The 24,854-nt window shown below is 38.6% G+C and overlaps 2 protein-coding genes across 2 annotated transcripts; one reads left to right on the forward strand and one right to left on the reverse strand.

Moving 5' to 3' along the window:
• The first annotated feature begins 697 nt into the window (after nucleotides 1–697).
• NME5 (NME/NM23 family member 5) lies at nucleotides 698–23,093 on the forward strand. Its single transcript, XM_025852276.2, has 6 exons — nucleotides 698–745; nucleotides 1,311–1,485; nucleotides 7,149–7,354; nucleotides 8,030–8,130; nucleotides 16,102–16,220; nucleotides 22,572–23,093. The coding sequence occupies exons 2-6, from the start codon at nucleotides 1,357–1,359 to the stop codon at nucleotides 22,650–22,652; spliced, it is 636 nt and encodes a 211-aa protein (XP_025708061.1). The 5' UTR covers nucleotides 698–745; nucleotides 1,311–1,356; the 3' UTR covers nucleotides 22,653–23,093.
• Nucleotides 18,050–18,878, reverse strand: LOC112808983 (histone H3.3A-like). The gene has a single exon (XM_025852277.2). The coding sequence runs from the start codon at nucleotides 18,772–18,774 to the stop codon at nucleotides 18,364–18,366; it is 411 nt and encodes a 136-aa protein (XP_025708062.1). The 5' UTR covers nucleotides 18,775–18,878; the 3' UTR covers nucleotides 18,050–18,363.
• Nucleotides 23,094–24,854: the final 1,761 nt, after the last annotated feature.

Genomic DNA, 24,854 nt, shown 5'->3' on the forward strand with positions numbered 1-24,854 from the left:
TTAATCACCATACATCATTAGTTTTTGATGTAGTGTTCCATGATTCATTGCATATAACACCCAGTGCTCCATGCAGAACATGCCCTTTTTAATACCCATCACTGGGCTAACCCATCCCCCAGCCCCCGAAGATTGCTTTTTTAATGATTACAGAATCTGGGAATAAAAACACTATCTGGTGGAATGACTGAAGGTATTTGACGTGGGTTTCTTATATAAACTGTCTGAAACGGGATGGTGTGGGATGAGGGGGAGTGCCTCTGATTTGTCTCATTATAAAGTTGATATAATTGAAGCATCCTTTAGGGGCACCTGGGTGGCTCAGTCGTTAAGCGTCTGCCTTCGGCTCGGGTCATGGTCCCGGGGTCCTGGGATCGAGCCCCGCATCAGGCTGCCTGCTCCACAGGAAGCCTGCTTCTCCCTCTCCCACTCCCCCACTTGTGTGTTCCCTCTCTCGCTGTGTCTCTCTCTGTCAAATAAATAAAATCTTTAAAAAAAAATTGAAGCGTCCTTTAAATGACAAGGAGGGTGAAATAAGATGAGAATGTTGGAAAACGTCTGGTGCTCTAAGATTGGCAGGGGGGAATAAAGACGGCTGTAGGCTGGCTCCTTCTCTTGATTGAAAGGAACCACCCAGAGTCTGTGACGCACTGTGCTGGGATTGGCCCTCTGCAGCCACGGTCCCTGAACTGTGCTTTGGGTCTCCTAGCAACAAGCGGCGGTGGCCGGGCGGAGCGGGCGCCGGGTGAGTACGCAGTTGAGGGCTGTACTCCGGTATATCTGCAAGTGTGCCTTGGAAAGGCACTGGGACCTGGGATTCTGCTTTCTAACCAGGCCAGACCCTCTGTGTGGTCTTCCAGGAGGGGCGGGGACGGGGGCACGGCTTCCCTGCCGCTGGGTAGAAAGTTGCTGCGGAGTGGCTGACCCGGTCTTCACCTGCAGTCCCGAGAGTCCATGCCAGGGCCAGGCCATCAGACTGCCCTTTGGCCTCTGTACCTCAACGAAAGCGCTTAGGAAAACCAAGGGCATGAATTAGACGTAGAGTAGAAATGGCATTTTTTTTTTAAGTTTATTTGTGTAATCTCTACACCTAACCTGGGGCTCGAACCCACGAGACCCAGAGATCAAGAGTCACATGCTCCTCGGACAGAGCCAGCCAGGCTCCCCAACATCGTATTACTGAGACACTGCTTATAGAAAAAGATTCAGCGGTTTTTAACTGTAAATTAATAACATCAAGCGCGTAATAATGCTGTTCTTCATCACAATTACATTAAAATTTGGGGTGGGGATGATGCATGTCATTGCAGTTGATACCTGTGGAGAATCCCCTAAATTGTACCCTGAAAAGGCAGAATGGAGATGTCAATGCCCCCACCTCAGATATATGTAGAAAAAACTCTGGCTATTATCAAACCAGATATTGCTGACAAAGAGGAGGAGATACAAGATATTATTCTCAGATCTGGATTCACCATTGTTCAGGTAACTTTTGGGCATGATGATCATGGTTTTTTTTCTCTCTTTCCTCTTTAAAAAAAAAAAGTACTTAAATATGTTAACCTATTTAGTGCCTTAGTACTTAGTACTAAACTTAGGTTTAACTTTTAAGTATAAATGTTATATATGTTAGTTTTAATTTTTTTTATACTTCAAAAGAATATAAAATGAGAACTAAAATTCCTTTTTTCTTCTCTGCTCTCCCACCCAAGTCTCAGTCTCCAAGGAAAGGCATCTACTTAATGCTTTCTGTCCTTGCAGGGTTTTCTAAGCATTTCAAACAGTGCCCCCACCCCCGCCATAAAATAGGACAGTCTTCTTCCCTTGACTTCCTTTACAAAGTTGCTCGGATGGCGTTCCACGTTATTACATCTGAATCTGCCTCATTCTTCCTCACTTCTGTGTGATATTCCCTTCCGTGAATGAACAATTTATTTACTTGTTCAATTGATGGACTTTAGACTGTTGGTATTTTTTTTCAATTATTAAAAACAACGTTTTAAAACCTTATTCTGCAGTTGGTAGAGGTTTGAAAATGTATGTAAAACGAGTCTTGTTAAAGATTATCAAATAGAATGAAATATTTTGAATATTTTTGTACCATCCCTATTTGAATTCCAGGTTTTTTCATTCTCTTATATTTGTATAGTGTCATATTGTCTATTTTGTCAGTGTTTTTAAAAAGAAAACAGGGGTTGGGGCGCCTGGGTGGCTCAGTTGGTTAAGCGACTGCCTTCGGCTCAGGTCATGGTCCCCGGGGTCCTGGGATCGAGTCCCACATCTGGCTCCTTGCTTGGCAAGGAGCCTGCTTTTCCCTCTGCCTGCCACTCCCCCTGCTTGTGCGCGCGCTCTCTCTTTCTCTCTGATAAATAAATCTTTTTTAAAAAGCTTAAAAAAAAGGATTTGTTAAGTAGACTGACGAAGCCATCAAATTGAATACTATGCAACTAGTTGTAAAATGAAAAAAGAGGAACCTCTCCATGTCCTGTTATGGAAAAAAGCAAGATGGCAGAACTGTATATAGCAATCTTTTGTGATAGAGAAAAAGTAACATATATTCATGTTTGCCAGTATTTGCAAAATCAAACACTAGGAGATTAAAAAATAGTTGCCTATTTGAGAGCAAGGAAGACCAGGGTGGATTAGGACAGGGATGGGAATGCAATTTTTCAGTATATACTCTTTTATAGTGTTTTGAATTTCCTATCCCTATAAGTATATTACCCATTAAATTTTGGGAAAAAACAATTAGATGAAGTATACAAATAAGATAAAGGTATCCTATTTAAGTTTTTTTAGAAGTTCATATTTTAAAAATAGTGAAAAACTTAAGTAGCTCATGTTAAATATGCCTAACAATCACAAATACACATCTTTTTTTTTTATAAGGTTGTGATCATCTTTTTTTTTTTTAAGGTTATTTATTTATTTATTTATTTGACAGAGAAAGAGAGAGTGCACAAGTAGGCAGAGAGGCAGGCAGAGAGGCGGGCAGGGAGGCAGGCAGAGGGAGAGGCAGGCAGAGGGAGAGGGAGAAGCAGGCTCTCCACTGAGCAGGGAGCCCGACATGGGGCTCGATCCCAGGACCCCGGGATCATGACCTGAGCCGAAGGCAGCCGCTTAACCGACTGAGCCACCCAGGTGCCCCACAAATACACATCTTAATTTTAAATAATGAATAATAGGATTATACTAAATCAGGTGGTTTTGTAACTTCTCAAATTTCTTTTTCTTGACTATATGAATTTCAGTATGTGAACAGATACAAGCACCTATTTTGCAGCAGCTGGTCCTTGACTGGTGAGAATGTTTAAATACTAATATTTAACACTTTCCCTAGGCAGCAGTAAATTTCATACCAAAGAAAGCTTTGGTATATTGTATGCTTCTCTTTTGTTTTAATTGTGATAAAATATACACAACATAAAATTTACCATTTTTAAGTGTACAGTTTAGCGGTGTTAAGTACATTTCCTTTATTGTGCAGCCATCACCACCATCCAACTCTAGAACTTTTTTGTCATCTGACCATGGTCTGAGCCACCCTGGGGCCATGGCCTGAGCCGAAGGCAGACGCTTAACGACTGAGCCACCTAGGTGCCCCTGAACTTAAGGCTTTCTTGTTGCCATCTAGGGAAAACCTTCTGAAAAATGATGCATTCTTTCAGTAGGTGGCAGTCTTTCCTTTGTTACAAACTAATGGTTCCTTTTCTGATACTATTTAATACTATTTCTCTTTGTGAAAATATTCACCCAAATTCCAAAAAATTTTACCTGATCTAATTTTTTTAAAGATTTTATTTTTAGGGACGCCTGGGTGGCCCAGTCAGTTAAGCGTCTGCCTTCAGTTCAGGTCATGATCCCAGGATCCTGGGATCGAGTCCCACATCGGGCTCCTTGTTCAGCGGGGAGCCTACTTCTGCCGCTGCCTGCCGCTCCCCCTGCTTGTGTGCAATCTCTCTCTCTTTCTCTCTCTCTCTCTGGCAAATAAATAAAAATTTTTTATTTTTAATCAATTTTCACACCCCTCATGGGGCTCAAACTCACAACCCCGAGACCAAGATTTGCATCTCCCACTGGCCTAACCAGCCATGTGCCCCGACCTAATTTTAAAGTAACCAATGGAATTACTGATTTATTATCAATTTTTTTAAAGATTTTATTTATTTATTTGAGAGAGAGAGAATGAGAGATAGAAAGCACGAGAGGGAAGAGGGTCAGAGGGAGAAGCAGACTCCCTGCTCAGCAGGGAGCCCGATGTGGGACTCGATCCCCGGACTCCAGGATCATGACCTGAGCCAAAGGCAGTCGCTTAACCAACTGAGCCACCCAGGCGCCCATTATCAATTTTTTAAAGATTTTATTTATTTGAGGGGGGGGAGACAGAGGGAATGAGCAGGGGAGGGGCAGACTCCCTGCTGAGAGCAAACCCCTGGAGCCAGATGGGGGGGCTCTGAGATCATGACCAGAGCCTAAGTCAAACACTTAACCGACTGACCCACCCAGGTGCTCCTCATCAATTTTAGCTTAAGAGGAGCTCTTAATGTTTATAATTATGCTGCATTAGGCAGCACACCTACAGAAGGTGGCTTCCCTTGCTTGTTAAGGGGCATGTGATAAGGGCTTACATTATAACAGATGAAATTTTATTTTTTAATGCAGCAACCAAAAAACCCATACCAGTATGCCCAAGAATCACAAATACTGACACATCTTATTTTTAAGTAATAGAATCAAGGATTATACTAAATCAGGTGGTTTTGTAACTTCTCAAATTTGTTTTTCTTGACTATATGAATTTCATTATGTGAACAGATACAAGCACCTATTTTGTAGTAGCTGGTCCTTGACTGGTGAGAATGTTATATTTGTCAGCATAGCCTGTTTACAACAGTGCTGACCCACCTAGGTAAACATCTTCCCATTTCTTGCTTTGGGCAGTTTTGATTTCTCACTACAAACCAAGCAATTTTGCCAGGTTTCCGAAACCTGAGGACACATGATTGTTTTGGAAGGAGCCTTAAGACGTCACTTGGTAAATTTCATGCTGTACTGTCAGGAAAATCTAACCCACTTTAGAAAGATAGCTTTCTGCCTTAATCATGGAGATTTTTAGCCTTGACCTTCTAACTTATCTCCATTCTCATCATCCTTATTCTAGCCAGAAGTTTTTCTTGGTGACTAATTTGAATCCCTCTGTTATTTCTTGAGTCTTTTCCTTCATGATCCACCTTTAGTGGAACTGACAAACAGTAGTAATGGATGATATTTTAATAGTGTTCAAATAGGGGCGTCTGGGTGGCTCAGTCGTTAAGCGTCTGCCTTCGGCTAGAGTCATGATCCCAGGGTCCTGGGATTGAGCCCCACATCGGTCTCCCTGCTCCGCCGGAAGCCTGCTTCTCCCTCTCCCACTCCCTCTGCTTGTGTTCCCTCTCCCGCTGTGTCTCTGTCAAAATAAATAAATAAAATCTAAAAAAAAAGAAGTGTTCACATAGCTGCTTTTAGAGAAGGATGATCTCTAATCAGAAGAATGGCTGGTTTCACTTCTGTGATTTTTTACTGATTCGTTCGTATAATCTCATTTGTGAAGAAAATAATGTTTACTTGCCCTCAATATTTTATGTTCTTTCAAACTGAGAAACTTAGTACCAAGTATTTTAAGATCATAGTGAACCTACATATTTATGGCAGAACTAGAATAAAGATTACACAACTTTTTTTTTTTAATTTTTTTAAATTTTATTTATTTTTGAGAGAGAGAGCATGAGAGGGGGGAGGGTCAGAGGGAGAAGCAGACTCCCCGCCGAGCAGGGAGCCCGATGTGGGACTCGATCCCGGGACTCCAGGATCATGACCTGAGCTGAAGGCAGTCGCTCAACCGACTGAGCCACCCAGGCGCCCAAGATTACACAACTTTTACATTCAACAGAAAAACTTGTTTACTGCATCATTATACTGTATATTATTTCTAAGTACCACGATAAGACCAGCTCCCTAAAATAATATAGGAAAATTTCACAATTAATAGGAAAATATCACAAATAGATAAAGATGAATTTGGAATATTCTGAAGTCCAATTTTGTTACTTTAATGTATACAAAGTATAAAAATGTTGATGATAGTAGTCTTTTACTTAAAGAAGGAGATAAGCTCAGTTTGTCATTAACAAACCATATATTGAAGTAGGCTGCCGGATAGGGATAGTTTTTCTTAAGTAGGTTAAATAGCTGTTTTTAACTTAAGTATAATTAACATGCAATGTATATTAGTTTCAGGTGTACAACATACTGATTTTTACAATTCTATATTTTAGTCAGTGCTTACCACAGTAAGTGTGGTCACCATCTGTCACCATACGACATTATTACAGTATTATTAACTCTTCTCTATGCTGTGCTTTTCATCTCTGTGACTTACTTATTTTGTAACTATAAGTTCCTACCTTTAATTCCCTTCATCTGTTTCACCCATGCCCCCCACTACCATCCCTTCTGGCAACTACAGGTTTGTTCTCTGTATTTAAGAGTCTGTTTTTTGTTTGTCCATTCTCTTGTTAGATTCCACATATAAATGAAATGGTAATTGTCTTTATCTGTCTGACTTATTTCATTTAGCATAATACCCTCTGGGTCCGTCCATAGTGTCACAAATGGCAAGATCTCATTCCTTTCTATGCAATGGCTGGGTAATATTCCATTGTATTTATATACCACATCTTTATCCACTTATCTGTAGATTGATCTTTGTGTTGCTTCCATGTCTCAGCTATTGTTAATAATGGTGCAGTAAATGTAGGGGTGCATATATCTTTTTGAATTAGTGGTTTTGTTTTCTTTGGGTAAATAACCAGTAGTGGAATTACTGGATCATATAGTATTTCTATTTTTAATTTTTTGATGAACCTCCATACTGGTTTCCACAGTGGCTGCATGGGTTTACCTTCACATCAACAGCGCACGAGAGTTGGTTAAATAACTTTGAGAAGTTTATTTATAGCCTACATTTAACTTTATATCTCCCTTTCTTCGTAATATAAAAATCTTACATTTATAATCAGATTTGTATGAATTTCAAGTTATTAATGACTTAATGAGTTATTATTGAACTGTCATTTTAAATACTTTTGTTGACTTTGTTTCTCTTATAGAGAAGAAAACTCCATCTCAGCCCTGAGCACTGTAGTAACTTTTATGTGGAACAGTATGGGAAAATGTTTTTCCCCAATTTAACAGCTTACATGAGTTCTGGACCACTTGTTGCCATGATATTAGCTAGACATAAAGCCATCTCTTACTGGAAAGAACTTTTGGGACCAAGTAATACCTTAGTAGCTAAAGAGACTCACCCAGACAGGTAACTTTCCTAGGGGGAAAAATGGAATCCAAGTATAAAAATGAAAACAAAACAAAACAAAACAAAATAAAACCCAAAACTGATTTCTTTTCATTTGAAAGTTTTTCTAAGTCAACTTTTTGTTTTTTGGTTGGGATGGGGATGGGGTCAGTTTTACATTTTAGCTATTTAAATGTCCATCTTAATACCATATACCCCAAAAGGCCTCAGGGAATGTCTGATTTAGCCTAATTCTTCTGATTAGCCTAATTCTTCTCTCATCCTTGAATTAAACTGCCCCTGAAGTAGGATTTTTCATAGGAAAATTGGCATGGCTTTTAAAAATAATATTGGTAATAGAAGGCCAGAAAAACAGATTTTTAGCACTATCATTAAAATTTGGAAACGCGAGGACATTGAATTCTTGCATTTTTTAACATACATTGCCTTTTCACTTCTCACAAAACAACACCTCCTCTTCACCCAAAGAACTCCTGTTTCCCAGTGTATCCCTCCTGCAGATTTAAATATATTTGACCCTCATCTAGGTAGATTTAAGCTTAAATTCAAAATAGATTAAAACTTCCGTATGTGAGAAGTGGCAATGCTTCTCTAAAATTCCTAAGTAGAACGCATATGTAAAGAGTAAGGAAAGGATATCACATTGGATGGTCATCATCTCTAACTCACTTTTAGTCTAAGGGCAATTTATGGCACAGATGACCTAAGGAATGCACTTCATGGGAGCAATGATTTTGCTGCAGCGGAAAGAGAAATTCGATTCATGTTTCCTAAAGGTGAGTTACCAATGAGTAATTTAGTCAAGTGCATCTCCCTGTTGTTTGCTTTCTCTTTTATTTGGGTGATGTACCTGGGAAGGAAGATAACAGGGTTTTTCTCCAATATATTTTGTCATATTTTGAAGTTATAGTTACTTACAAACTTGAGGCCAAGAATGGAAAATTCAGTATTTCCCTCAGAAACTAAATTGTGTCCTGTAGGGAATCTTTTGAGAAGAGTTTACTTTTTCCTCTTCTCTTAGACTAGCCATGTTTAGGGTTTCTCTTCTCCTTTGTTGCAATTCCTTAAGTTCCTCCTAATGCATCAGTAAAGTTTGTTACACATGAAAAAAACAATCTCCCTTGGAAATTATGATAGATTTCCCATTTTTTCTCTTTACTGTTTGTCTAATGAATATTTATGCAGTTGTGAAATTAGTAAGTCTCAGGCCTGTTTTTGTTTCCATCCTGTTATGGAAGTTGTAAACCTTCTAGAAGTGGGCATAGTAAGGAATAACATTGAGGTTTTTAGTTTGTTTTCTTTTCTTTTTTTTTTTTTTAAGATTTTATTTATTTGACAGAGACACAGAGAGAGAGGGAACACAAGCAGGGGGAGTGGGAGAGGGAGAAGCAGGCTTCCCGCTGAGCAGGGAGCCCGATGCGGGGCTCGATCCCAGGACCCTGGGACCATGACCTGAGCCGAAGGCAGACGCTTAACGACTGAGCCACCCAGGCGCCCCTTTAGTTTGTTCTCAATAGTATTTTTAGATTCAGAAGAAAATTTGGTGATTTCTGTTATAAAGAAAAAGATGTAAAGCATTGGGAAGCTTTAAATATTTTTTTGGCCTGTTACTTTTCTCTTAAGTCATTTAGGCCTATTCCTCAGTATTTTCTACTGATGATTTATTCAAAGAAAACTGAAATCTGTCTTGAGATTTAAAAGTCCTGATTCTTTTTTTTAAGATTTTATTTATTATTTATTTATTTATTTTAAAGATTTTATTTATTTATTCATGAGAGAGAGAGGGAGAGGGAGAGGCAGAGAGAGAGAGAAGCAGAGGGAGAAGCAGGCTCCCGCGGAGCAGGGAGCCCGATGCGGGCCGGAACCCAAGACCCTGGGATCATGACCCGAGCCGAAGACAGATGCTTAACAACTGAGCCACCCAGGCACCCCAGTGAATTAGATTTTCCTCTGATTCCAGACATCTAACCTCTCTCTGTTTTTTTCTCTTCTTTTCAGTAAAATGCAAATATTATTAGTATTGCCTACCTAGTTAGGGATATTGTTAGGGTTGAATATATAAATGCATGTAAAATTCTTAGTGTTTGATGCATATGTGCTCAAATATTAACTGCTATTATTGTTTTGTTTTCTCTAGTCCTTTTTTTAAAAGCTATTCTTACTCACAGGGTTATATACCTAAACTGTTATTTTATTTTATTTTATTTTATTTTTTTAAAGATTTTATTTATTTATTCATGGAAGACAGAGGGAGAGAAAAAGAGAGAGAGAGAGAGAAGCAGAGGGAGAAGCAGGCTCCCAAGGAGCAGGGAGCCCGATGCGGGACTCGATCCTAGGACCCTGGGATCATGACCTGAGCCGAAGGCAGACGCTTATCCATCTGAGCCACCCAGGCGCCCTAAACTGTTATTTTAGATTGCTTTTGATTTTACCCACTAATTTGTCCTCTAGACATGAGTTTAAGAGATATAATTAGACATTTGAGAAGCAGCAGTTGTAGGATAAATATAACTGATTAATTACCTACCACATTACAGATCTTTTGCTGTGAGAATGTGAAGTTCTTTGGAGTAAATTCTCAGAGTTTGGGATATGAGCTCTCTCTTGCTTAGCAGTCAGTCAAGAGCTATTTGCAAAACCCTATATGATGATTCACTCAAGCAAGTCATAAAGATATTCAGACATGTTCCTAACCCTTGAAAAAATGTAGTGTCCTTGGGCGCCTGGGTGGCTCAGATGGTTGGGCATCTGCCTTCGGCTCAGGTCATGATCCCAGAGTCCTGGGATCGAGTCCCACATCGGGCTCCCTGCTCCTTGGGAGCCTGCTTCTCCCTCTGCCTCTCTCTCTCTCTCTGTCTCTCATGAATAAATAAATAAAAATATTTAAAAAAAAAAGAAAAAATGTAGTGTCCTTACCCTTCCCTTTCAACAGAGATGGCTAATTCAAAGCTTTGCTATATTCCATTCCTTCAACAAATTTATTGAATTACCTACTATGTGCCAGAAATACAAAGATGAATAACAATATGTCCCTGCTCTCAAGATGATCATATTTTAAAAATGTATAAAAATAAGTATACAATGTAATGTATAAACTACAAATGTCATTAAAGTGCCATGAAAGTTCATCTGTGTAAGAAACATGAAAACCTTATTTTCACATTAATTCATCCAGCCCTGGTTGCTAGAGACAAATAATGAATGATCGGCAAAAATAGATGAGGTAGATGGGCAGCTGGATGGCTCATCTGGTTAAGCGTTCAACTCTTGATTTTGGCTCAGGTCATGATCTCAGGGTTGTGGCATCGGGCCCTATGTTGGGCTCTTAGCAGGGAATCTGCTTCAGGATTCTCTCTCTCCCTCTGACCCTCCCTCTGCTTGCTCAGGGACACACTCTTTCTCTCTCTCAAATATCAAATAATTTTTTTTCTTTTTTTAAGATTTTATTTATCTGAGAGAGAGAGAGAGACAGAGATAGCCATAGAGAGCCTGAGCAGAGAGGAGAAGGAGAAGCGGGCTCCCTGCTGAGCAGGGAGCCTGACACGGGGCTGGATCCCAAGACCCTGGGATCATGACCTGAGACGAAGCCAGATGCTTAACCAACTGAGCCACTCAGGCGCCCCTCAAATAATCTTTTTTTTTTTTTTAGAGAAGAAGATGAGGTAGAAACAATCCAAAAATGAAGTTAAGGAAATAATTTCATTCACAATAGCATCAAAAATAACTACTATTTCACTCATAGGTGGGATTTACAAAACAAAATAAAAAAAGAGACATAAACCAGATTCTTAAAAATAGGGAACAAACTGATGGTTACCAGAGGGTGGCTGGGTGGGGATGAGTGAAATAGGTGAAGGGGATTAAGGGTACACTTATTTTGAACACTGAGCAATGTATAGAATTGTTGAATCACGGGGCGCCTGGGTGACTCAGTCGTTAAGCGTCTGCCTTCGGCTCAGGTCATGATCCCAGGGTCCTGGGATCGAGGCTCACATTGGGCTCTCCGCTCTGCAGGGAGCCTGTGTCTCCCTCTGCCTACCACTCCCCCTGCTTGTGTGAGCTTGCTCTCTCTCTCTCTCTGGTCAAATAAATAAATAAAATCTTAAAAAAAAATTATTGAATCACCTTGTTGTATACCTGAAACTAATATAATACACTGTATGTTACTTATACTAGAATTACATAAGTAAATAATAAAATACTTAGGAATAAATTTAACAAAAGAAGTACAATTCTTACGTACTGAAAGGCATAAAACATTATTGAGAGAAGTGAAAGACTAAAATAGATAGACGTCCCATGTTGATGGATTAGAGTAGTCAATATTGTCATGATGGCAGTTCTTTCCAAATTGATCAATTAATTTGATGCATTTCCTATCAAAATCCATACATTCTTTTATGTAGAAGTTGGCAAGCTGATTCTAAAATTTATCTGGAATTGCAAAAGATCTAGGCAAGCTAAAACAATTTTTAAAAAGAAAAAATAAGATGGAGAACTTCCACTAATCTTATTTTAAAACTATGAGACCACAATAATTAAGACAGTATTATACTAGACATATAGATCAATGAAAGAGAATTGAGAATCTAGGAATAAATCCTTACATTTATGGTCAGTTGACTTTCAACAAAAGTGCCTAGACAGTTTGATGGGGAAAGGGTGATCTTTTCTTTTTATTTTTTTTTATTTTTTTTTTAAGGATTTTATTTATTTATTTGAGAGAGAGAGAATGAGAGACAGCATGAGAGGGAGGAGAGTCAGAGGGAGAAGCAGACTCCCTGCTGAGCAGGGAGCCCGATGTGGGACTCGATCCCGGGACTCCAGGATCATGACCTGAGCCGAAGGCAGTCGCTTAACCAACTGAGCCACCCAGGCGCCCGAAAGGGTGATCTTTTCAACAAATGGTGCTAGGACAACTGAATATCCACATGCAAAAAAAGAGAAAGAACTCAGATCTTGTTTCATACCCCATACAAAATGTAACAACAAACATAAGAGCTAAAAGTATCTAGACGAAAACATGGGAAATCTTCATGACCTTGAGTTGGACAAAGGGTTTTTGCAAATGATATCAAAAGCATGATCCATAAAAGAAAATATTGATAAATCAAAATTAAAAGTTTGTATGTTTTATGTTTCAAAAGCCATCATTAAAAATATTGAGAAGATTAACCACAGACTGGTAGGAAACATTTGAAAATCATATGAAATAAAGGACTTTTATCTAGGATTTATGAAGAACTCTTATGATTTTTTTTTTTTTTAAGATTTTAGTTATTTATTTGAGAGAGAGAGAATGAGAGATAGAGAGCACGAGAGGGAAGAGGGTCGGAGGGAGATAGCAGACTCCCTGCTGAGCAGGGAGCCTGATGCGGAACTCGATCCTGGGACTCCAGGATCATGACCTGAGCCGAAGGCAGTCGCTTAACCAACTGAGCCACCCAGGCGCCCAAGAACTCTTATAATTAATTCAGTAAAAAGAAGGCAAACAAAAACCAGGCAAAAGTTTTGAATAAGCATTTCACAAGATACATGAATGGCTAATAAAAATATGAAAAAGTATTAAAACATAATCACTGGGGAAATGCAAATTAAAATCACAATGAGTTAAAATAAAACAAAACAAAAAAACCACAATGAGATACCACCTCATACCCACTACAATGGATAATAATGGCAAGGATAAAGAGATACTGGGATCCTCATACATTATTGGAAAATGATAAAGCCACTTTAGAAAACAGTTTGGTGGTTTCTTAAAATGTTGAATGTATGCTTACCATGTAACTCTGTTGCAGTTCCACTCCTCTTAGAATATACCCATCTAAGAGAAAAGAAAACATAAATCTACATAAAGACACATGTGAATGTTTATAGCAGCACTATTTAGTACAGCCAAAAACTAGAAAAAAATCCGACTATGTATTAATGGTTAAACAAAATGTTGTATAGCCGTATAATAGAATACTATTCAGCAATTCAAAGGAACAAACTACTGATACATGCTACACATTGGATGAAACTCAAAACATTGGGGCGCCTGGGTGGCTCAGTTGGTTGGGCGACTGCCTTTAGCTCAGGTCATGATCCCGGAGTCCCGGGATCGAGTCCTGCATTGGGCTCCCTGCTCAGCAGGGAGTCTGCTTCTCCCTCTGACCCTCCCCCCTCTCATGTGCTCTCTCTCTCATTCTCTCTCTCAAATAAATAAATAAAATCTTAAAAAAAAAAAAACTCAAAACATAATGCTGAAAGAATCCAGGCACAAAAGACAACATACATGATCTGTTTATATGAAATATCCAGGAAAGGCAAATTTTTTTTATTATGTTATGTTAGTCACCGTACATTACATCATTAGTTTTTGATGTAGTGTTCCATGATTCATTGTTTGCATATAACACCCAGTGCTCCACGCAGAACGTGCCCTCTTTAATACCCATCACCAGGCTAACCCATCCCCCCACCCCCCTCCCCTCTAGAACCCTCAGTTTGTTTCTCAGAGTCCATAGTCTCTCATGGTTTGAGGAAAGGCAAATCTTTAAATAGAAGCTCAGTGCTTGCCAAAGGCTAGGGGTGGGAGTGGGAGTGGGAAATCACAAATAAGCACAAGGAATATTTTTGGGGTAGTGAAGTGTTCTAAAACTGGATTGTGGTACTGATTGCAAAACTACAAGTTTACTAAAAATTTAGTGTATACTTCAGTGAGTGAATTTTATTATATGTGAATATACCTCAATTTTTTTAGTAAAATTACAAAAAATAGATGAGGTCCCCGCTCCCTTGGAGTTTACATCTAATGTTCAGAAGATAGCCATTAAACAATAATTAGCCAAATAATGGTACAGTTATGACTGTGTAGTTACTGTGTGGTAAGTGCTATACAAAGCAATTATAGGGTATTATGAGACTCTATGATAAGAAAGGCCCAACTGAGGAAGTGACGTGAGATCCAGGGAAGAACATTCTAGCAAATGGAACAGCATGTCTCTCTCAAGTCATGAGAAAGAAAGAACATGACACATTGTATAAACAAAGATCAGAGGAAGATAAATATGAGGTTGGGGAGGTAAGTGGAGATTACATGTATAGAGTTCTGTGGGCTGTGGTATGGAGTTCTATCTTGACTGTAAATGCAGTGAGGAACCAATGAAGCTTTTTAAGGATGGGAATGGCAATAATCAATTTTCATCTTCATTTTTATTTTTTAAGGATTGTATTTATTTGAGAGAGGGAGAGAGCACAAGCGAGTGGAGGGGCAGAAGGAGAGAGAGAAGCAGACTCCCCACTGAGTGGGAAGCCCGACATGGGGCTCAATCCCAGGACCCTGAGATCATGACCTGGGCTAAAGGCAGACACTTAACTGACTGAGCCACCCAGGGGCCCCTCAATTTTCATTTTTAAATATTACAAAGGGCCTGGCTACAGGGTAGAGTGAACATAATAAATGTGGTCCTAACTTTCATGGAACTGAAAGAGTAGAAGAGACAGATGACAAATATTTGTGTAACCAAAATAAAAATTATTACAGTGATCAGTACAAAAAAGAGTGCTATAATGAGACTAATAGGAAAGGAACCTTTTACTCAAGTCCTTTGAGACATTTCCTAGCTTTTCTTGGCATCCTGGCAAAGGACTCTCATTGTTAGTTGTCTCATTAAGACTGAGCCCAGGGGGTACCTGGGTGGCTCAGTCGTTGAGCGTCTGCCTTCGGCTCAGGTCATGGTCCCAGGGTCCTGGGATCGAGCCCCACATCGGGCTCTCTGCTCCGCGGGAAGCCTGCTTCTCCCTCTCCCACTCCCCCTGCTTGTGTTCCCTCTCTCGCTGTGTCTCTGTCAAATAAATAAATAAAATCTTAAAAAAAAAAAAAAAAAAAAGACTGAGCCCATACACTGGGCATACAGAAATCTGTCTTCCCACCTTCTTTTTCCTTGGGCCAGTGACGATTTAAATCTGAACACGTGAGTCCAGGAGCTTCACATTCTCATCTTTATCAAAAGTTGCCCATTGATTGAGGTCAACCTCAAAAGACTTACTAAGACTTATAAAATATATTCTTTCTCATATAAATAGATTCTTTGTTGTACTGCAAGTCTGGTTGACCTACATAGTGTTCAAACAAGACTAAAAAGACTAAAATTTTCCTAGATCTTACATAATTTATTTAAAAACCTGAAAAATAATAATTTAAAAAAACCTGAAAAATAACAGGAATGTAATATATACTATACACACAGAAATAGGTTTTATGTGTATATTCAGTAGTTTATAAGAGAGCAAGAACTACATGTTATTCACTGTTCTATCCATACCACTTTGTAAAATGCCTGCTATTTTGTCAGCAGGAATTAATTGTTGAAATCAATTAATCTCCTAAATTTTACATGTTGTTCATATTTTTCTTTTTCATGACATTGTCCATTGTAATATGTACTGTAAAAAATATGGAAATGGAAATGCAGACAAGGATGTAGTAGAAAACATAATCAGAATCTTATACATGATCAATCTTAGTGTTTTGATACATTTTTTTGCCAGTCTTACGTGGTCTTATTATTTCTCTGTGTGTGCTTGTGTGTTTTTGAACAAACTATGCTACGTATCTAGTTGTTTCCTTTTTGTAAAAAACAAAACAAAACAAAAAAAGCCTTTATAAGTATTATCCACTAAAATTTCTTTCTTTGTAATGATTATATAATATTTCATCATTTGTGGTGGTTTTAATTGGAATACATTTGTCTTTGCAGTGATTATTGAACCCATTCCAGTTGGACAAGCTGCTAAGGATTATTTAAATTTATATGTAACACCAACTCTGCTTGAAGGACTCACAGTACTTTGTAAGGAGAAACCAGCAGATCCTTTTGTAAGAAATCTTTTTATTCACACTAAAGAAATTGTCTATAGTTTTCATATTTAAAACATTATATTTTTTGAAACAGTGAAATATTAAGAGCATTTTAAAAACTATTTCATATACATTTTAGATACTTAAGTATAACTTTTGATTACTTATTCTCTTACTATATTTTAACTATTTTTTTTTAAGATTTTTTTTTTATTTGAGAGAGAACGCATGAGCTGGGAAAGGGGCAGAGGGAGAGAGAGAATCCTCAAGCAGATTCCCTGCTGAGTGTGGAGTCAGACACAGGGCTCTACCCCAGGACCCGGAGATCATGATCTGAGTTGAAAGCAGACACTTAACCAGCTGAGCCACCCAGGCACCCTGCTGTATTTTAACTCTTAAAGAATACTGTTCCTACAAAACAAAAACAAAAACAAAAAACCATTGTTTCTAAATACATTTTCGGGGCGCCGGGGTGGCTCAGTTGGTTAAGCGACTGCCTGGAGTCCCAGGATGGAGTCCTGCCTTAGGCTCCCTGCTCAGCAGGGAGTCTGCTTCTCCCTCTGACCCTCCCCCCCCATGCTCTCTCTCTCTCATTCTCTCTCTCGCAAATAAATAAATAAAATCTTTAAAAAAATTAAAAAATAAATACATTTTCAGTTACTGCGGCCTTCAAATACAGATCATTGTATTGGGGTATAATTTATATAATCAAATGATAAAATTAGATACATACTTGAATTTTGTTTGATATTTTTATTTTTAATGACATCTAATTTTTTTTCATAGCAAACATATTTATTCACATCCCTAGATACTTCAACATTGCTCAGTCAGGTGGAAGAATAGTTGGGTGGGAGAAACTAGGATGGTGTCCAGGGCCAAATGTCTTCCTTGCTCCTTCCTTACAGGTACTCCCACTCGTTTGAAGATTCAGAGATAATCAAGGAAGTTATTTCATTTATTTATTTATTTTTTAAGTAAGCTTTATGCCCAACATGGGGCTTGAACTCATAACCCCCAAGATCAAGAGTGGCATGTTCTTCCCACTGAGCCAGCCAGTCACCTCAGGGAAGGTTAATACCAGCCCTGACAAAATAGTATCTCCAGCTTCTGTTACCATTCTGAAAGGGAATCGCCTTTGGAAGACAAAAGATTTAATCTCTCCTACTAACTTTGTCACTTTTACCAAAAACAAAAGATAAGCAGGTTATTTCTCTCTTTTTTTTTCTTTTTATTTATTTTAAATAATTTCTACACCCAATGTGGGGCTCGAACTCATGACCCCCGAGATTAAGAGTCACACACTCTACTGACTGAGCCAGCTAGGTGCCCCTAGGCAGGTTATTTCTTTAATAACTCCTTTTCATTGTGACAATACCATATGTTTACTTCGTAAGAAACCTGATACTACTGAAAAGTTAAAGAAAAGAAAAAGATACCCCTGGTTCCATTTCCTAGATATGGTCTTTGAAATCATCTTGCCTAGATTCAGCTCTGACTCCAGACCTCTAAGCTCTGAGTTTTTCTCTTCTCATCAGTAAAATGCAAATAGATTAGTACCTGCTTACATAATAGGGATATTGTTAGGATTAAATGTAAAAATGTATGAGAGGGCACCTGGGTGGCTTAGTTTGTTAGGCATCTGACTCTTTTTTTTTTTTTATAGTTTAATGTATTTTAATAGCAAACTTACAGGAACAGCACAGAAGACAGATAACATTAAAAACATGTACTTGCATGTAGGACAACTCAGTTAGAAAAGTACAGCGAATGGATGGATCTACTGTATGATAAAAATGCTACAAACACCATTTAGTTGCTGTCAATAAGAAATTTACTTGTTTTAAAAAAATCCAAATGCTGGCATTGTCCAGAAAAATTTTAACAGGTTTATTTATAATTGTTATAAAGTTGAACTGCTGAAACGTGTTCACTGAAACATTTTGACTTGCATTAATGCTTTATTCACACACAAATGACAATGGAAAACCTGCCAATACCTGATTTCTGTCCCCTATTTTTCCACTTGCAATCATATACTTAGGTACCTTTTGACCCCATGGAAAAAAAATATCTAAGGTTCAGAACTACCAATAACAGGAAGAAGAGAAAAAAAAAATTTTTTTTTAAAGAATGAAATGTTTTCCATCATAGTGGATTCTTAAGCACGTTCTCCACGTATGCGGCGCGCTAGCTGGATGTCTTTTGGCATAATTGTGACACGTTTGGCATGGATAGCACACAGGTTGGTGTCTTCAAAGAGGCCCACCAGATAGGCCTCACTTGCCTCCTGCAAAGCACCAATAGCCGCGCTCTGGAAGCGCAGATCTGTTTTGAAGTCCTGAGCAATTTCTCCCATCAGACGCTGGAAAGGAAGTTTGCAGATCAGAAGCTCGGTGTACTTCTGATAACGTGTAATTTCACGGAGTGCCACAGTACCAGGCCTGTAAGGATGAGGTTTCTTCACCCCTCCAGTAGAGGGCGCACTCTTGCGAGCGGCTTCTGTAGCCAGTTGCTTCCTCGGTGCTTTACCACCGGTCGATTTGCGGGCAGTCGGCTTTGTACGAGCCATGGTACAGAAACTCCCTTACTTACCCCCCTTCTCCTTGGGCTGGAGCTCGGCGAGCTAGAGGCGGCGCTGGCGTTGGCGAGCGACGGCAGCGTGGCGGCGGCTGCGAACACCTAGGCATCTGACTCTTGATATCGGTTCAGCTCTTCATCTCAGGGTTCTGAGTTCAAGCCCCTCATTGGGCTCCACGCTGGGCGTGGAGTCTACTTAAAAACAAACAAACAAACACCGAGAAGTATGAATGCATGTAAAATTCTTAGAGTGTCTGGTGCATACGTGCTCCAATATTAACTGCTATTATTGTTTTGTCTTTTCCAGTCCTGTTTTTTCTTTGCTCAGGTTTTATTTTTTTAATTTCTATTACTATATTTAAACATATATCCCATAAATATCACTATATTTAGTTTTTTTTTAAGATTTTATTTATTTGTCAGAGAGAAAGAGCACACACAAGCAGGGGGAGCAGGAGGCAAAGAGAGAAGCAGGCTCCTGCTGAGCAAGGAGGCCGGTGCAAGACTCAGTCCCAGGACCTTGGGATCATGACCTGAGCCGAAGGCAGATGCTTAACCGGCTGAGCCACCCAGGCATCCCAAATATCACTATATTTAAATATATATTTTATAGAGATTATTTTATTTTATTTTATTTTTATTTATTTATTTATTTTTTTTAAAGATTTTATTTATTTATTCATGAGAGACAGAGAGAGAAAGAGAAGCAGAGGGAGAAGCAGGCTCCCAAGGAGCAGGGAGCCCAATGCGGGACTCGATCCCAGGACCCTGGGATCATGACCTGAGCCGAAGGCAGACGCTTAACCATCTGAGCCACCCAGGTGCCCTATAGAGATTATTTTAATAGTTAAGTGATTTCTGTTATTACCCTTACCATACTTCTTTTGCTGTTTGAGTTGTTTGCTATTATGAATAGTGTAACAGTAAACATCTTTGATTTTCTTTTTTTAAAGATTTTATTTATCCATTCATGAGAGACAGAGGGAGAGAGAGAGAGAGGCAGAGGGAGAAGCAGGCTCCCAAGGAGCAGGGAGCCCGATGCGGGACTCGATCCCAGGATCCTGGGATCATGACCTAAGCCCAAGGCAGACGCTTAACCATCTGAGCCACCCAGGCGCCCCAGTAAACATCTTTGAGTATAAGGCTTTTCACACATTGAGATTACATCATTTGGAAAGAGATCAAAAAGTAGAGGGCTGCCTGACTGGCTTACTACTAGAGCATGTGACTCTTGATCTCAGGGTTGTGAGTTGAAGCCCCATGTTGGGTATGGAGCCTACTTAAAATAAAAAATAAGGGGCGCCTGGGTGGCTCAGTTGTTAAGCGTCTGCCTTCAGCTCAGGTCATGATCCCAGGGTCCTGGGATCGAGCCCTGCATGGGGCTCCCTGCTCTGCGGGAAACCTGCTTCTCTTTCTCCCACTCCTCCTGCTTGTGTTCCCTCTCTCTCTGTCAAATAAATAAAATCTTTTTTATTGTTATGTTAATCACCATACATTACATCATTAGTTCTTGATGTAGTGTTCCATGATTCATTGTGCATAACACCCAGTGCTCCACGCAGAACGTGAAATAAACAAAATCTTTAAAATAAAATAAAAAATAAAATAAAAAATAAAAAAATTTAAAAGGTAGAATTATAATTCAAAACATATGAACAGCTAAAAAAATTTTGCCCTTAACTTTCTTTTCTAATTAATTTTTTGAGTAATATTTAGAACAGTTTTTTTAATAAGCAATATTTAAATATGGTATAAAATTCAAAAATTACAAAAGGATATATCATGAAAAGTAACTCTCATTCTCATTTCTGTTCCTTGGTCATTCAGTTATACTTCCTGGAGTCATTCACTCTTAGCAGGCTCTATATATCCTTTCAGCAGAGAAAATCTATACATATATAAGCATATATATATATATTTTTTTAAAGATTTTATTTATTTATTTGAGAGAGAGAGAAGAGAGAGAGCACGAGAGGGAAGAGGGTCAGAGGGAGAAGCAGACTCCCTGCCGAACAGGGAGCCTGACGCGGGACTCGATCCCGGGACTCCAGGATCATGACCTGAGCCGAAGGCAGTAGTCGCTCAACCAACTGAGCCACCCAGGCGCCCTAAGCATACTTAAAAACATGTACATTTACAAATGCTACCTACTAAATATGCCATTTGATACTCTTTACCTTATTTACTCAACATATAAATTATTAAATAACACCACAGACAAAATTGCCCTGTTTTAAAAGAACAGCTCGTGGCATTCTCTTGAATTGATGTTCTACAGTTTATTAATTAGTCACATATAGATGGTAGTTTAGGTTGTTTCTACTCTTTTGTTACTATGAACTTGCCAACAGTCAATATCTTCATTCATATGTCTGTGTACCATATACCTATAGAATAAATTCCTACAAATAGAAATACTGAGTCAGAAATAATGTTATTTTTTTAAAAGAATGTTGTTTTGATGTGTTTGATATGTGCCTTTTTAATCTGGATAAATATTGCCAAATTTTGTAGTGGTTATACCATTTTATACTCTGATTAAAAGTGGATGAGAGGGGGCTCCTGGATGGCTCAGTCAGTGGAACATGTGACTCTTGAGCTCCAGGTCATAACTTTAAGCCCCACATTGGGTGGAGTTTACTTAAAAAAAAAAAAAAAAATGAAAAAAAAAAGGAAGAACAAAGTTAGAAAATTCTCCAAATTTATTTTTCATTTTCATGATTGTTTTATATATTCAGAGCCTCTTGAAATTACATATGAATTTGAGGATTGACTTTAACATTTCTGCAAAAATGTTTTTGGGAATTTTATAAGGATTGGATTGAATCTATAGCTCACTTTAGGTAGTAATGACATGTTAACAGTATTAAGTCTTTCAGGGAACCTGGCTGGCTTGGTCGGTGGAGCATTAGGATGTTTGACCTCAGGGTTGTGGGTTTGAGCCCCACTTTGGGTGTAGAGATTACTTAAAAAATGAAATCTTTAAAAAAAAAGAAAAAAATAGTATTAAGTCTTTGTATCCATGAACACAGGTTATCTTTGCATTTACTCAGGTCTTTAAATTTCTTTCAGCAACACTTCAGAGTTTTCAGTATACAAGTTGGTTAAATGTACTCCTAGATTTTTTGTTTTAATGCTACTGAAATGGAAGTGATTTCTTATTTTCCTTTTTGGGTTGTTTATTGCTGATATATAGAAACACAAATGATTTTTTTTTTTTAAAGATTTTATTTATTTATTTGACAGAGAGAGACACAGCGAGAGAGGGAACACAAGCAGGGGGAGTGGGAGAGGGAGAAGCAGGCTTCCCACCGAGCAGGGAGCCCGATGCGGGGCTCGATCCCAGGGCCCTGGGATCATGACCCGAGCCGAAGGCAGACGCTCAACGACTGAGCCACCCAGGCGCCCCAGAAACACAAATGATTTTTGTGTTGATCTTTTAACCTACAACTTTACCGAATTCATTTATTAGTTATAATAGCTTGTGGATTCTTTGGGATTTTCTATATATATAGGATCATGTCATCTGTAAAAGGAGATAGTTTTACTTCTTTTCCAGTTTGGATCTATACTTGAAAATCTTGCATAATGTAAAACTTAGTGTTTCAGTTTTTTAATGGTCATTTTCTCATTCTCAGTGATTTTGAAAACTAAGTTTTAAATTGATATTTATACTAAAAGTATAAGGTTGTATATATAGTATATATTTATATCATTCATAGTATATATTTATAATTTATAGTATATATATTTAAATGTTTATTGTGAGTTTTTTTCTTTTTTCCATAGATTTGGTTAGCTGATTGGCTCCTGAAAAATAATCCCAACAAGCCAAAGCTGTGTCACAATCCAGCTACAGAAGAACCTTAAAATAAAATTCCTCAAAGAACAAATCACTATCTTACTGTGAAAGACATGCTTCTACTTTAAAACAAACAAACCGTCCTAAGGTTTTAAGTAACTACGTGTGAAATAAATTGTTTTTAAAAATATAAGTTTTAAAAGAATGTGTTTTGTGTATAAGACAGCATTATCTAAGGTAAAATATAGCTTTAGTAAAGGTATGATTTTTGTTTTCTAATAAGAAAATTGATTTTATCCAGAAGTATTTAGAATGTTAATGAAGCAAATGTAAGTTTTTTGTGATTGTAAAGTGGCATCCAGTTAGGAGACCAACAACTAATTTATATAAGACATGTTAGAAACAACTGAAGATGAAAAGACTGTGTGGGGGCGCCTGGGTGGCTCAGTCGTTAAGCGTCTGCCTTCAGCTCAGGTCATGATCCCGGGGTCCTGGGATCGAGCCCCGCATCCGGCTCCCTGCTCAGCGGGAAGCATGCTTCTCCCTCTCCCACTCCCCCTGCTTGTGTTCCCTCTCTCACTGTGTCTCTGTCAAATAAATAAATAAAATCTTTTAAAAAAAAAGAAAAAAGAAAAGACTGTGTGCCCACGAGAACCTGCTTTCGATTCCTGTCCCTCTTGTCACACAGGCAAGGGTAGTTGTAAAGGTAGTGAAAATGCCACCAGGACCGGGGTAGCTGAAGACACATTTGATAGTTGTTAACTATACAGAAAAAGAACACCGTACAGTTTAAAAACGAGTCTCACGCAGCGTTACCTTTCAGTTTTTTATCTTCAAAAGGAGTGAGCTGTGTACAGGGAGGTTAAATATGTTAGAGATGAGAAAAAAAGTAGAATCCATATTTATCATCATCATCATCATCTTCATCTTCCTCTACTTCTCCATCTTCTCATCCTTCTTTTTCTTGTTTTCTGCTTTGAGGACTTTTTTTTTTTTGCCCATAGACTTATTTTCATATTTTGCTATTTCAGCAATTTCTCTATTTTTCCTCAGCTTAGCAGCCCTCTTTTCCTAAGGCTGCTTGTCATCTGCAGCAGTGTTACTCCACGTCTCTCTCTGTTTCTTTGCAGCATCACCAATGCACAGACAGCCTCTTTGGTGCATCAGGATCCTTGAACTTTGTTTTTGTTTCCCCTTTAGGAGGAATGTAGGTTTCCATTTCTTTTAGAACTGCCTTGTCTGCATTTGCCATGTCTTCAAAGTTACTTTCTCTTCAGCAGACATGGTCTTCTACCTCTTGAGCTCTCTTTGTAAAACTCTGAGAAGGTAACTGAGGCATCTAGTTGCTTCTTGTGCTCCTCCTGGAAAGCTTGCACAAAGAGGGCCTATGATGACATTTCACTTCTTGGTCTCTTAGGATCTTCTTTGCCTGTGTATAGTTATTTTTGTCAGTGTGACACAGTCACCCAGTGCCCATCTGGCTCTCACCTGCCCTGGTCCTGTCTCTTTGGAGCTCAGTATACTGCAATGGCTGTCAGCTTAGGGTATGATTTTAACAATGATATAACATCAAGTAATAGAAGGCTGATATAAGGGGCGCCTGGGTGGCTCCGTCATTGGGCATCTGCGTTCGGCTCAGGTCATGATCCCAGGGTCCTGGGATCGGGCCCCGCGTCGGGCTCCCCGCTCGGCGGGAAGCCTGCTTCTACCTCTCCCACTCCCCCTGCTTGTGTTCCCTCTCTCGCTGTGTCTCTCTCTGTCAAATAAATAATAAAATCTTTAAAAAAAAAAAAAAAAGAAGGCTGATATAAGATGTTGCTCTATTATTATTTTTTTTAAGTTAGAGAAATAAGACATGGAACTTTTTTTTTTTTTTAGTAAGTTCTACACGGGGCTTGAACTCATGACCCCGAGTCACATGTTCTACCAAATGAGCTAGCCAGGCACTCCAAGACACAGAATTTTAGTTACAATATTTTCCTAAGCATATATCCTATATCTAGATGCATAAATAACACACAGTTCAGATAGTTTAATTTAAAAAGTTTAAGCATATATAAAAACTAATGATGTACTGTACGGTGACTAACATAACATAATAAAATTAAATTAAAAAAATAAAGTTTAAGTATATAAATAATTATTTTGTATAATTAAAATGGTCAGAACCAGGTTATGATTTTAACTAATCATTTATATATAACTATTTCCTCAACAAGTGCCCTCCAAGTGTGACCAGAGAGTAAGGTAACAATTCCTCCTGGTTTGCT

This window comes from Callorhinus ursinus, unplaced genomic scaffold, assembly GCF_003265705.2.
Source record: "Callorhinus ursinus isolate GAN/ISIS: 27379988/994484 unplaced genomic scaffold, GSC_fseal_2.0 scaffold83, whole genome shotgun sequence".
NCBI lineage: Eukaryota > Metazoa > Chordata > Mammalia > Carnivora > Otariidae > Callorhinus > Callorhinus ursinus.